Genomic DNA, 12621 nt, shown 5'->3' with positions numbered 1-12621 from the left:
CCCTTATGTGGCCTTCTGCAGTTGTAGCATCAAGGTTTGAAATGTTGCACATTCTAAAATGCTTTTTAGCTTACAAAAGTTGTAGAGGGGTTATTTAGTTTGCAATAGTCTTTCTGTCAGGTTGAACCAGTCTGGCCATTGTTCTGTAACTTCTCTAATCAAAGTTGTTTCTGATCGCAGAAAGGCTGGTGACTGGATCTTATGCACAAATCTGCCTAAACTCTAAAATGTATGTGATAGACACATTTCTGAATGATTGGATTATTACATGAATGAGCATCTGTACTGGTTCCAGTCAGAGTGTAATTAGGTTTCCATGGTATAAACCTTGTAGAACGCAGTTCACGCCTGTTCACAACTGATCCAGTAATTAAAAGTCACAGGCAAAAAGACATTTATTGTAAATAAAAATGAAAGAAATATGGCAAAACATCAAGCAGTTTTTATTGATAAAATTAATTTCATTTCGCAGATACAGTACAACATAGTTGTTTTCACATTAAAATTGTATCCTGTCAAAGGGATCAATACTTATATCTTCAAATAAGACACAGCCTGAATACAAAACCATGTACAAACATGTGGATAAATATCATGCTTACAAAAATAGACAGCGTTTCACTCATGAACTCATTTAGTTTAACACGATCAAAGCCGTGGGTATTTCACATTGTACTGGGGTTAATTTAGGGGTTAAAGGCCATACCAGAGACCAGATGCAAGCAAGGACACGGGTCACACACTCACTTTCTTTGACAAGGGTAATTACACATGATCATTTTATATGTTATACTAACATACACTCTGTTACAGTAATGAAAAATAGTTCAAGTGAAGCTAGAATTCACACATTGAGTTTAAACTTAAACAAGCACCACATAAAATCTTACTTGTGGTCATGCAAATAAAACTAGCAACACGATCAGAAGTAACAACAATACTAGTTTTCCTTTTGTCAGTGCGTTGTTTCTTTTGCAGTCATTATTAAGAATGGATGTGCAGTCATTTGGCAGTCGTTAAAAAATCCATCACGTCAGTTAATACAAATGATACGATACACAGAAATCTCAACATGACTTTGATATATCAATATACAAAATAATGCCTTCGTATCCCATATTCACATTGTGCAATGTCAGAAACGAGTCGAAAAAATATAGGAAGACAGAGTTGGACTGGGTGATAAAACAAAATCATAAAGTGATATTTTTACATTAAATAATGTGTATCGTTAATTTATTGATTTACAGATGGACACAGTGTCAGTCACTCAAGATGGACTTAATCACTCACTCAATCACTCACTCACACCAACAATAAATATAATAAATCTGTCAAACATTAATATTAGCACATGAGTAAAAATAACATACATTATACTGCCAACAGTAGTTGGTCACCTGACCATGAGCTTGTTGGACATTCAGTTTCAAAAACAAATGGTATTAATTCTATTAATAGAGTCACCTCTATGTGATCTATTCTCTTCTGAGAAGGCTTTCTACAAGAATTCGAAGTATGTCTGTGAGAATCTGTGCCCATTCAGACAAAAAAGCATTTTGTGGCTGGGCACAAATGTTGGTCAAGAAGACTCAGTTGATGTTCCAGTTCATTCCGAAGCTGTTCAGTGGGTTTGAGGTCAGGGTTCTGTGCAGGACACAGGTGTTTCTTTAAAAAAAAACTTTCTTTATGTCCTAATAGTATTTTCTTTGTGCACAGGGCCACAGTCATGCTGAAACAGGAACTAAATGGTTGCTGCAAATGTATTTTTAACTGATTTAACTGATGTTTTACATGTGTAATAATTGCAACTGTTGTGGCTGCAACACATCACTTACAAAATTAGAAGGGGTGTCATAATACTTCTGCTCAGTGGTGAAATGCATATGTTTTTTTTTAATTCATATTAAAATGTACGTTGCTTTCCTAAATAGCAATGAATCTGCTGGCAGGGATACAGGGAGGGATGACACCAGTCATTTGGTGAACATGTGCTGGGGGTTGAATGCTGTGCCACAAATCTACATGGTACTGATGTGTGAAATCCACAGTCTTTGCTCAGCTCTCAGTATAAGTATCATGTGTTAACCTACAACACAAATCACATAAATACCTAAACAATAAAGCCGAAAATATGCGGACACCACTTCTAATGACTGAGTACAGATGTTTCAGACATAGCTGTTGCTAACCAGCGTATAACATAAATATTATAAATAAAATGACACACTTTCAACTCTGAGGCAACAACAGAGACCCGACCCGGGTTCAAGTGTCAGTGGTGCCACCTGAGCTCTTTTTTTTTCATAATTATGGGACTATGTACCTAAAAGGTTTATGTTCATGCAAACGGACTTAAAGTGAATCATTAATTAATTTTTACTAACTGCTTTATCCTGATCAAGGTTTCAGTGGGAATCACTTGTCCAAGGCAGGAATCAACCATGAAAAGGGCACCAATTCATAGTAAGGCAACATACACTCACCTATTCGCTCACTCAAGAAGAAAAGATTTGGAGTAAAATAGCCAGCTTCTTGGCACTACAACAGCAACTTCTACTGTCTGGTTGAAGCGGCAGCATGAGGGTGGAGGAATACAGAGGGCTGAGCATGTCAGGTGTAGGAATCTGCCGCTGGCTAGTAAAAAAAAATGTTGATAGTTTTGCACATGTCAGAGTGGGTGTGTACTAATCTGTGACTTTTCTTGGCCAGCATGGGTGTGGTGTGTGCGGCTGGAAAATTGAGGTAGATAAATAACATAACAACAGACTACACTGGCAAAAGAAATGCAAACAAAAAACCAGTCAGTTCCTGGCGAAAGCGATTAACAATCAAGTTACAAAAGCACTGCAAAGAGTATTATGATTATGTATCACAATATCAATATCATATTATCCTATCACCCAGTCCTAGTGCAGAGATATGGCAAGTAAAAGATGAAAGGAGAATCCTGGTATAGAGAAATGAGTCAACATCAAAGAGGAAGTAGAGAAAGGAGGTTGTGCAGAGGTATCTCTTCATTACCGTCAGTAGTCTTTATTTCTAAGGACAGATGTGTGATATAGGCTAGTCTCTTGCTACTTTTGTTGATTGCTGAATGACGTTCCTATACATCTCGATGAATGATCTTGGTCTCTGCCTCTTGAAGTGGGACGTCCTGTGAGAAATTAATTTACATTTATTAATTTATTTATCAAATGTGATTTGTAAGTGAAATACAATACATCAAAAAGACTTGTAGATCAGGGCAGTGGTAACTCAGCTGTTAGGATACTGGGCTAGTAATCAGAAGGTTGTCACTTTAAGCCCCAGCACTGTGAGAGTTGCCTCCGTTGGGCCCCTGAACAAGGCCCTAAATTCTCAAATGCTTCATAATTGCAGTCATAATTGTAAGCAGTTTTTGATAAAGTGTCTGCTGAATGCTGCAAATGTAAATGTAATGTAAAGTATAATGCATCAAAAGCATAGAATCGTTGAAGTTCTGGAGGTAATTTGGAGAGTGCAGGTGAAAAGCAGTTTAGAGATCTGACCACAGGTCCATATGCTTAAGATCAGGACTGTAACTAGACCACGTAAGGATATTTTTTTTTATCTTAACCCATCAGTGTGACTCTGATTCAGTTTGCTTTAGCGTCTATCTCAGATTAAGCTAATGGCAAAGTTTAGTCTGCTTTTGTCCAAGATATTTCTGTAATTGGCACCAATTGTTTTCCATAAATCCTAAGAAGACTGCCTGTCTCTGCTGCTGAAAAGCATTTCAATAACATGATGCTACCACCATCACATTTCACAGTAGGGATGGTGTTATCTTATCAATGTCCTGTTAGGTCAACAACCTAAATGCTACCTGGTACTTAAAAAAGCTAAATATTTCAGTCTCATCACAACTTAAGATTTTCTGCCATTTCCAGTTGATGTTCTGAAAATGCTTTAAAAATGAATACTTATGAAATGTACATTTTAAAAGTTACATTTTACTATGCAGTTTTCTTTGCTTTTGTGGTCTTTACAGCAAAGCTACATGTCTGATTTTAAAATACTGCACTTTAAATTACTACCAGTAAGATGTGTCAATCATTTATGTGAAAAAGGGTTGGGGGTAATTACTAAGAGTACTAAGAGTAAGGTTAAGAGTTAAGGTTAAGAGTATGAATCCCATCTCTGCCATGCAGCCACTGTTGGGGCCTTGAGCAAGGCCATAAACCCTCTCTGCTCCAGGGGCGCCATATGATGACCCTGCACTCTGACCCCAGCGTCCAGACAAGCTGGGATATGCTAAGCAACTGTACTGTACAGCTGTACTGTACGTCTGTATATGTATATATGACAAATAAAGGCATTCTTTTACTGTATAGCAGGGCTTTTCAAACCCTGGGTCACGACCCACAAAAATGGGTTGCAGAGAAAGTAATAATAATTAAATAAACTATTTTTAACAGGCACAAAATGAACTTGTACATGAACACCCCTTGTGGAGGCTTAAACCACAGTGAGACCAGATTTCAACCATTTTTTTAACAATGTATATTTCTTCTTGTGTTTTGTTTTGATGCATTGCCTGGGTCGTGGTAAAAATCATGGACAAAATGTGGGTCGCTTGATGTATAGACATGTTGTGTCGGCTACAAAAATCCTGGGTGTGTCAACAAATCTGGCTGTATTCTTAATTACTGGCACATGCATAGGTACAGCACATTTACTAACTAGATATTATATTTTACCTTAAACGTATTTTGAAGTATGCGTAGTCGGTGCAGCTTCTCATTAAGCAGGGGGTCGTTACCACGTCGGACGAATGAGCGCTTGTACTCCAGACGAGTGGGGGGCATGTGCTCGTTCACAGGGGACAGACTGGCCCTCTCCAAAGCTCGGTACAGATCACACAGAGAATCAGCCTGCTGCCTGCGTTCCCGCTCTATACCTGCAGAGGGCACCACAGCACCAAAAAAGTACATGAACCCAGCAGTAAATACTGAAACATCAATGAGGTGATGTGGTTACTATGTAGAGTGATTTCCCTTTAAAACAGGCTATGAGAAGGCTGAGATGGTTAATCTGGGAGTTCTGGGGACTACCAATAATATGATGTTTATATTAAATGTGTATACACCCTCAAAATCCACCTATTACATGTTTTTGAATGGCAGATCCATTCAGTAAGCTAAATTGGTTCTTTTATTTTAGGTTCTGGGCTTTAATGAGCCATGGCAGGTAGTGTGAGTACTAGCCAAAGATGTAATTGTGTGGTACCCTTCAATGGATTTGAACTTTATCTAGGTCTAGGGTGCTTTGAGTCAAGTGCTTCAGGGTGGTCTAGACCCACCAGAACCCTGATAAAGTACCATGGTGGCATGGTGTTTACTGGCACAATTCTGAGTACCTCCACTACCAAATCCTACAATTAAGGGGCAGCATGACACCTCACACGGGTGTTAATTTTATTAAACAATGCACATGTGCTTCCATAGATCACTGTATTTCTCAGTAAATGAATTTTTTTGTCACCCGGGCACAGTAATAAGAGATTCACAGCTGATAAATGATTACACCGTGTGCAGTAGAATGATCTGCTTCGTTCTGCTGTTCAGAGAGGTTTAAGAAGGGCAGAATGGAGGAGAGATGGGGGTAGAAATAGCCAGGAGCTGTGCCCTCTACATGAGAAGACATTAATATAGACTGAAAGCACTTCCTTTCAGGTCACAGCCACTTCTCTGATACATTCTGTGTGTGTGTGTGTGTGTGTGTGTGTGTGTGTGTGTGTGTGTGTAGTGTGTTTGAGAGTCTGTACGGGTAAAATAAAAGAGGGCAAGAATGCAAGAGAACTGTCTGAATAAATGGCATTAAGTGACCAAACAGTGCACAAGATTTTTCCCAATAAGATGTTTTCTAATTAAATGTGTTTATTAAAAAGCGTGTTCAGAGAATTTATTACTGAGGGGTTCCAACATTTCTTGACCAGATTCCTAAGTTGTACTGCTTAACAGCAGCGCTGCTGGTGTTTTTAAATACTGTGTCCATTCACTGTCCACTCTATTAGACACTCCTACCTAGTTGGTTCACCTTGTAGATGTAAAGTCAGAGACGATCACTCATCTATTGCTGCTGTTTGAGTTGGTCATCTTCTAGACCTTCATCAGTGGTCACAGGACGCTGCCCACAGGGCACTGTTGGCTGGATATATTTTTGGTTGGTGGACTATTCTCAGTCCAGCAGTGAAAGTGAGGTGTTTAAAAGCTCCATCAGCGCTGCTGTGTCTGATCCACTCATACCAGCACAACACACACAAACACACCACCACCATGTCAGTGTCACTGTGGTGCTGAGAATGATCCACCACCTAAATTATACCTGCTCCGTTGTGGTCCTGGGAGAGTCCTGACCATTGAAGAACAGCATGAACAAAGCATGCAGAGAAATAGAAGTGCTTCTATATGGTAAGTGGAGCTGATAAAATGGACAGTGAGTGTAGAAACAAGAAGGTGGTTTTAATGTTATGGCTGATCAGTGTACTGTATAATTGTGATGAATATTTTGACCTGTCCACTTATAAGAAATTGAAACATTACCAGGATTTGTTTTGTCCATGGTATCTGATAACTGTTAACTGTGTAAGAAACACGTTTGGCTAGAACATTCTTTAAGAAATATCTTTAAGCTAAAACTATTGATTCAACTGATTATTTTTAAATGGGTTTATTGTTAGAGGAGGAAATTTATGTTTATGGGTTTATGTATTATTTAAGTAATAAAAAAGAGAGGGAGTGCGTCACTGAATAAGATTACAACTGTGGAGCTGCCCCCTTCCCAGGTCATCCTGCATTTCTGCATTTTAATTGAATGTATAGCTTTTCCAATTTACTCTGCAAGTACTGCAGAGAGTTACCTGCTTCTCTGATGTACACCTGACCCAGCTGATGTTGCTGGACGTCTCTGTGGTCAGGTGTGCCCTCCGTGGCCGCCAGGATGGCGTGCAGGCCACTGTCTCGTGGCAACGTGAAGCTGCGGTGTTTTCCCTCCCTTCCTATCCGGGTCGTGAAGGGCGCCTGGCTGGACGGCTGGGTGGGCGTCAACAGGCTGTGGCGTTCAGGATGCGGGCCTCTCTGAGGGGGCAGAGTAGCCTGCCGCTGGAGTTCCCCAGAAGCTCCGTTGGGCTCCAGGAACACTGCGTCTTCCAAAGGCAGAGACTGCAGAAAGTGCAGACCTGAGCTGGTGAGCGGCGTTTCGATCAGGTCCTGCCAAGAACGCCGCTGGCTGGCTGACTTGCGCCCAGGAGAGCTGGCACTGCTAACACTGGCACACTGGGGCTCAGGATGGAAGACTTCATGGGGGGAACGTTGCTGGACAGACTCTGTGGAGGGAGGTCGGATGTGCTTGGGCTCCAGGTAGGGACTCACCTGCGAGAATTACAGAAAAGACAAATGAAATTCTGATGATCATCATTACTAGCCCTACTACTCACATGGTTTATACTGGTTTATATTAGAGTGTTTGTGGGAATCTGTGCCCATGAGGTAAGAGCATCTGTGAGGTATGGCACTGATGCTGGACAAATAGGTTTGGCCTGCAATTGATGTTTCAACATCTTCCTAGGCTCTTTAATAGCATTAAGCACCCAAACTTATTTATTGTATTTATTGACCCGGGAAGGACCTTCCTCAAACTGTTGCCACAAAGTTGAAAGCATAAATACATTCTCTGTCAATGATTTATACACCAATTAGAAAAGAGTGTGGATGAAACACATGAACTCAATAATCAGGAGGAGTGTGCAAATACTTCTGGCCTTATAGTGTATATTCATGTTACTGGCATTGTTATTTTTGGAATTATATGTATTGTTGTTATTTTTGGAATTACTGATGTTGTTATTGCGCTAGGAAGAAAATCTACAAGTATCTCATCTTTGAGGTGTGCTTTCACAATCCTGTATCCCGTATATGACCCACCTGGATTTAAAAATTTTTTCTATTATATTTTATGCATTTTCTCCCTTTTTCTCCTAAATTTAGTGTAGTCAATTTATCTTCCGCTGCTGGGGGATCCCTGATTGCAGTCGAGGTGGGTATATTGCTGCTCACACCTCCGAAGACCCGCGCGCAGCCCTTAGCGGAACCCTTTTTCACCCATGCATTCTGCACAGGCGCCTCTCTATCTGCCAATCAGGGTCCTTACACAGCTACTGAAGACCCCACCCACATAGTCCGGTCATCCCGCCCTAGCAGAGACGTGTCTGCTGCTGGCACTGCCAATTATGCCCGCTAGATGCCGCCCAGCCGACTGATGGCAACACCGAGTTTCGGACTGATGAGTTCAGAATCTCGGCGCTGGTGTGCTAGCGGAATATCCTGCTGCGGAATATCCTGCTGCGCCACCTGGGTGCCGGATTCCAAATTTTAACATTACTGACCGCACCTTTAAGCTACATATAATCTTTTTCTTAAGCCAAAGTGGGTGAGGTGACACCAACAGGAATAAAAGAAAAACTGCACACTTTAGGGTTGCCTGTCACCATCAGGTATACATACACACACAACCAGCTCTCCCACACGGTATTATATGTGTCATCATTGGCAGGATCTGGTATCAGGAGACGCTCTTCAGAAAGCCCCATTGTCTCACCCTCAGCCACACACGCTGATCCTAAGAGCTTTAATAATTAATGAATCTTTCAATTGGTTTCCTTTGTCTATTTTACACGTCTCTTTTTGGTCTCGTCTACAGCCCCTCTCCATTTCATCTTTTTCCATCTGTACAGACGTCTCTTTCTTCACTCCCTTAATCTCTGAAAGCTGCCTCACTGACAAGCGGATCTGAAGAGACGTAACGAGAAACAGCCAGCTGTGCTCCTGCTATTCCACAGAGCCCGGTCCTCAGAAAAAAACACAGCATGCAGTAATATTACAGAGATCTGTGATATACAGAGCTGGAGAGACGTACTAGGGCAGGAAAGGTGTCATAGGGAGGTGGAGGGCTGTCATGTTTAACCATTGAAGACATGTTATCACTATCCTCGTGATCGCTTTCACTCCAATAGTCTGAGAAAAAACAACAATAAAAAGCATTGTTATCAATATATTAATAAAAGTGTACACTGGTTTGACTTTACTTACCCTTTAAGTAATGTCTGCATACAGCCTAAATATACATAGACTGACATTATATACATACAGTACATATATCATGTTCCAATTTCTTCTCGGTCTGGTTGTTTCTAATTACCAATTGCAACTTCTCTACTGCTTGCACCACTCCTGCCTTGATCAAGGACTATCAAGCAGTTGCTGACCCCTTCTTTTATCCTGCTAGAGGTGAACACTCACAGAAAGCTGCATTGTGTATGTACAGTCACATTATGCTCTTCCATATATCCTCCACCACTCATGCCTTGACCAGCCAGCAGGAGTTTATAGCAACCCCACTGTCCTTCCTCCCTCTGGCACAGAAAATTAACATGATCAGATTGGGAGAAATTATTTAAAGTGCTGACATTGTGATGTAAAGGTCTGTTTTAAAAGAATATAATTGTATGATCTGACACTATTGACTCTTTTCAACCAAATAACTCTGGATAGGGTGGCACGGTGGCTAACTGGGTAGCACTATCGCCTCAAAGCAAGAAGGTCCTGGGTTTGATTCCTAGGTGGGGCGGTCCGGGTCCTTTCTGTGTGAAGTTTGCATGTTTTCCCCGTGTCCGTGTGGGTTTCCTCTAGGTGCTCCGGTTTCCTCCCACAATCCAAAGACATGCAAGTGAGGTAAATTGAAGACTGTTGAATGAATCTTGTGTAATCTGATGAATCTTGTGTAATGAGTAACTACCGTTCCTGTCATGAATGTAACCAAAAGTGTAAAACATGACGTTAAAATCCTAATAAACAAACAAACATAACTCTGGATCTTGCCTTGGTTCAGTTCAAACATCTTTTAACCTTGGTGCTATTTAGAGAACCAGCCCTATTTGCACTGAGTTTTTTATTGGAACCAAGGATGTTTCATCAACGCAGGGTGTTACACAATGCACACAATGTTACGACTTGACACGACCACAGATGTCGCCACAGTCGAGCTAAACCCACTATACTTTGGTTGATGTTTGGGAACGAATGTTCATGGTTTAAAATTAGGTGCGTGAATTGGAATGGAACCCATTCCACATTGGTGGAAAAGGGCTATGAGTGCACATGACATCACAGTGTGATACCGTGTGTCATATAAAATGTTGACAAGTAGTGATCTTACACCGCCACTAAAATCTGGCTTTAGATTTGTTTTTGGTAGATTCTAATGTAAAAAAGGGGATGTTACCTTACAGGAACAGCGACATTAGCAACAAGAAAGGTACATTCAGGGACTGTGTACATTCAGTGTTGGCTCTTTTATATTACATTACATGAAGGATATACAGTAGACCCTTGACTTACAAATTTAATTGGTTCCAAAGGGCTGTTCTTAAGTCAAAATATTCGTTAGTTAAACCTATTTTTCCCATAAGAAAAAATGTAAATAGAATTAATCCATGCCAGACCTCCCAAACCACCCCCTTACCTAACCTTTCTAATGTCTTAAATGGTCTTTTTTGTTATAAATACAACTATATTTTCCTTAAATTATAGAATAGACATTACTGTAATAAACAATAATAAACAACAATACACAGTAGTACTATACATAAAACACATCACATTTCAGTACAGTACGTGTGCTGTACCGTACACCATAATAAATTTCCTTTTTTTTATTTTATAAAATGTATCTACCAGAAACAACAATACCTCTCATATTTCTCTATTACTTCCTTCTTTATTTCAATAGTGTTGTATTTTGTAGGTGTAATTGCACGAAAGAAAGAATAGTTTACTCAGCCTTTTTCTCTCACTCACTGTCCCCTCTGTCTGATACACAGTGACAGTTACTGGCAGGAGTAATTATACAACAACAAATAGTAATAGATTTTTTCATTTTCTCAACACTGCGCTTTCTCTGCACCTTATTTGGGGACATTTTAATATAGAATTTTACAAAATATAAAGAAAACACCGGAAAAACACCATCCGCTGTCCAAACGTTCGCTCACTGTATATATACAGTGTATCACAAAAGTGAGTACACCCCTCACATTTCTGCAAATATTTCATTATATCTTTTCATGGGACAACACTATAGACATGAAACTTGGATATAACTTAGAGTAGTCAGTGTACAGCTTGTATAGCAGTGTAGATTTACTGTCTTCTGAAAATAACTTAACACACAGCCATTAATGTCTAAATAGCTGGCAACATAAGTGAGTACACCCCACAGTGAACATGTCCAAATTGTGCCCAAATGTGTCGTTGTCCCTCCCTGGTGTCATGTGTCAAGGTCCCAGGTGTAAATGGGGAGCAGGGCTGTTAAATTTGGTGTTTTGGGTTCAATTCTCTCATACTGGCCACTGGATATTCAACATGGCACCTCATGGCAAAGAACTCTCTGAGGATGTGAGAAATAGAATTGTTGCTCTCCACAAAGATGGCCTGGGCTATCAGAAGATTGCTAACACCCTGAAACTGAGCTACAGCATGGTGGCCAAGGTCATACAGCGGTTTTCCAGGACAGGTTCCACTCGGAACAGGCTTCGCCAGGGTCGACCAAAGAAGTTGAGTCCACGTGTTCGGCGTCATATCCAGAGGTTGGCTTTAAAAAATAGACACATGAGTGCTGCCAGCATTGCTGCAGAGGTTGAAGACGTGGGAGGTCAGCCTGTCAGTGCTCAGACCATACGCCGCACACTGCATCAACTCGGTCTGCATGGTCGTCATCCCAGAAGGAAGCTGACGCACAAGAAAGCCAGCAAACAGTTTGCTGAAAACAAGCAGTCCAAGAACATGGATTACGGGAATGCCCTGTGGTCTGACGAGACCAAGATAAACTTGTTTGGCTCAGATGGTGTCCAGCATGTGTGGCGGCGCCCTGGTGAGAAGTACCAAGACATCTGTATCTTGCCTACAGTCAAGCATGGTGGTGGTAGCATCATGGTCTTGGGCTGCATGAGTGTTGCTGGCACTGGGGAGCTGCAGTTCATTGAGGGAAACATGAATTCCAACATGTACTGTGACATTCTGAAACAGAGCATGATCCCCTCCCTTCGAAAACTGGGCCTCATGGCAGTTTTCCAACAGGATAACGACCCCAAACACAACCTCCAAGATGACAACTGCCTTGCTGAGGAAGCTGAAGGTAAAGGTGATGGACTAAACCCAATTGAGCACCTGTGGCGCATCCTCAAGTGGAAGGTGGAGGAGTTCAAGGTGTCTAACATCCACCAGCTCCGTGATGTCATCATGGAGGAGTGGAAGACGATTCCAGTAGCAACCTGTGCAGCTCTGGTGAATTCCATGCCCAGGAGGGTTAAGGCAGTGCTGGATAATAATGGTGGTCACACAAAATATTGACACTTTGGGCACAATTTGGACATGTTCACTGTGGGGTGTACTCACTTATGTTGCCAGCCATTTAGACATTAATGGCTGTGTGTTGAGTTATTTTCAGAAGACAGTAAATCTACACTGTTATACAAGCTGTACACTGACTACTCTAAGTTATATCCAAGTTTCATGTCTATAGTGTTGTCCCATGAAAAGATAT

At 41.0% G+C, this 12621-nt stretch overlaps 1 protein-coding gene across 1 annotated transcript in view; it reads right to left on the bottom strand.

The window, feature by feature from the left end:
* Positions 1–2907: 2907 nt before the first annotated feature.
* The window catches only part of cnksr2b (connector enhancer of kinase suppressor of Ras 2b), a 46255-nt gene continuing 36541 nt past the window's right edge, over positions 2908–12621 (bottom strand). Inside the window, exons 18-21 of the mRNA XM_063011197.1 lie at positions 8938–9035; positions 6884–7394; positions 4722–4921; positions 2908–3157 (exon numbers count right to left, since the gene is read on the bottom strand). Coding sequence (XP_062867267.1) covers positions 3107–3157; positions 4722–4921; positions 6884–7394; positions 8938–9035 — 860 coding nt within the window. The 3' untranslated portion in view covers positions 2908–3106. The remainder of the gene's footprint in view (positions 3158–4721; positions 4922–6883; positions 7395–8937; positions 9036–12621) is intronic.

This window comes from Trichomycterus rosablanca, chromosome 16 (genome assembly GCF_030014385.1).
Source record: "Trichomycterus rosablanca isolate fTriRos1 chromosome 16, fTriRos1.hap1, whole genome shotgun sequence".
Lineage (NCBI taxonomy): Eukaryota > Metazoa > Chordata > Actinopteri > Siluriformes > Trichomycteridae > Trichomycterus > Trichomycterus rosablanca.
Note: the sequence above shows the minus strand (reverse complement) of the source record. Positions and strands in the feature narration are given on the sequence as shown.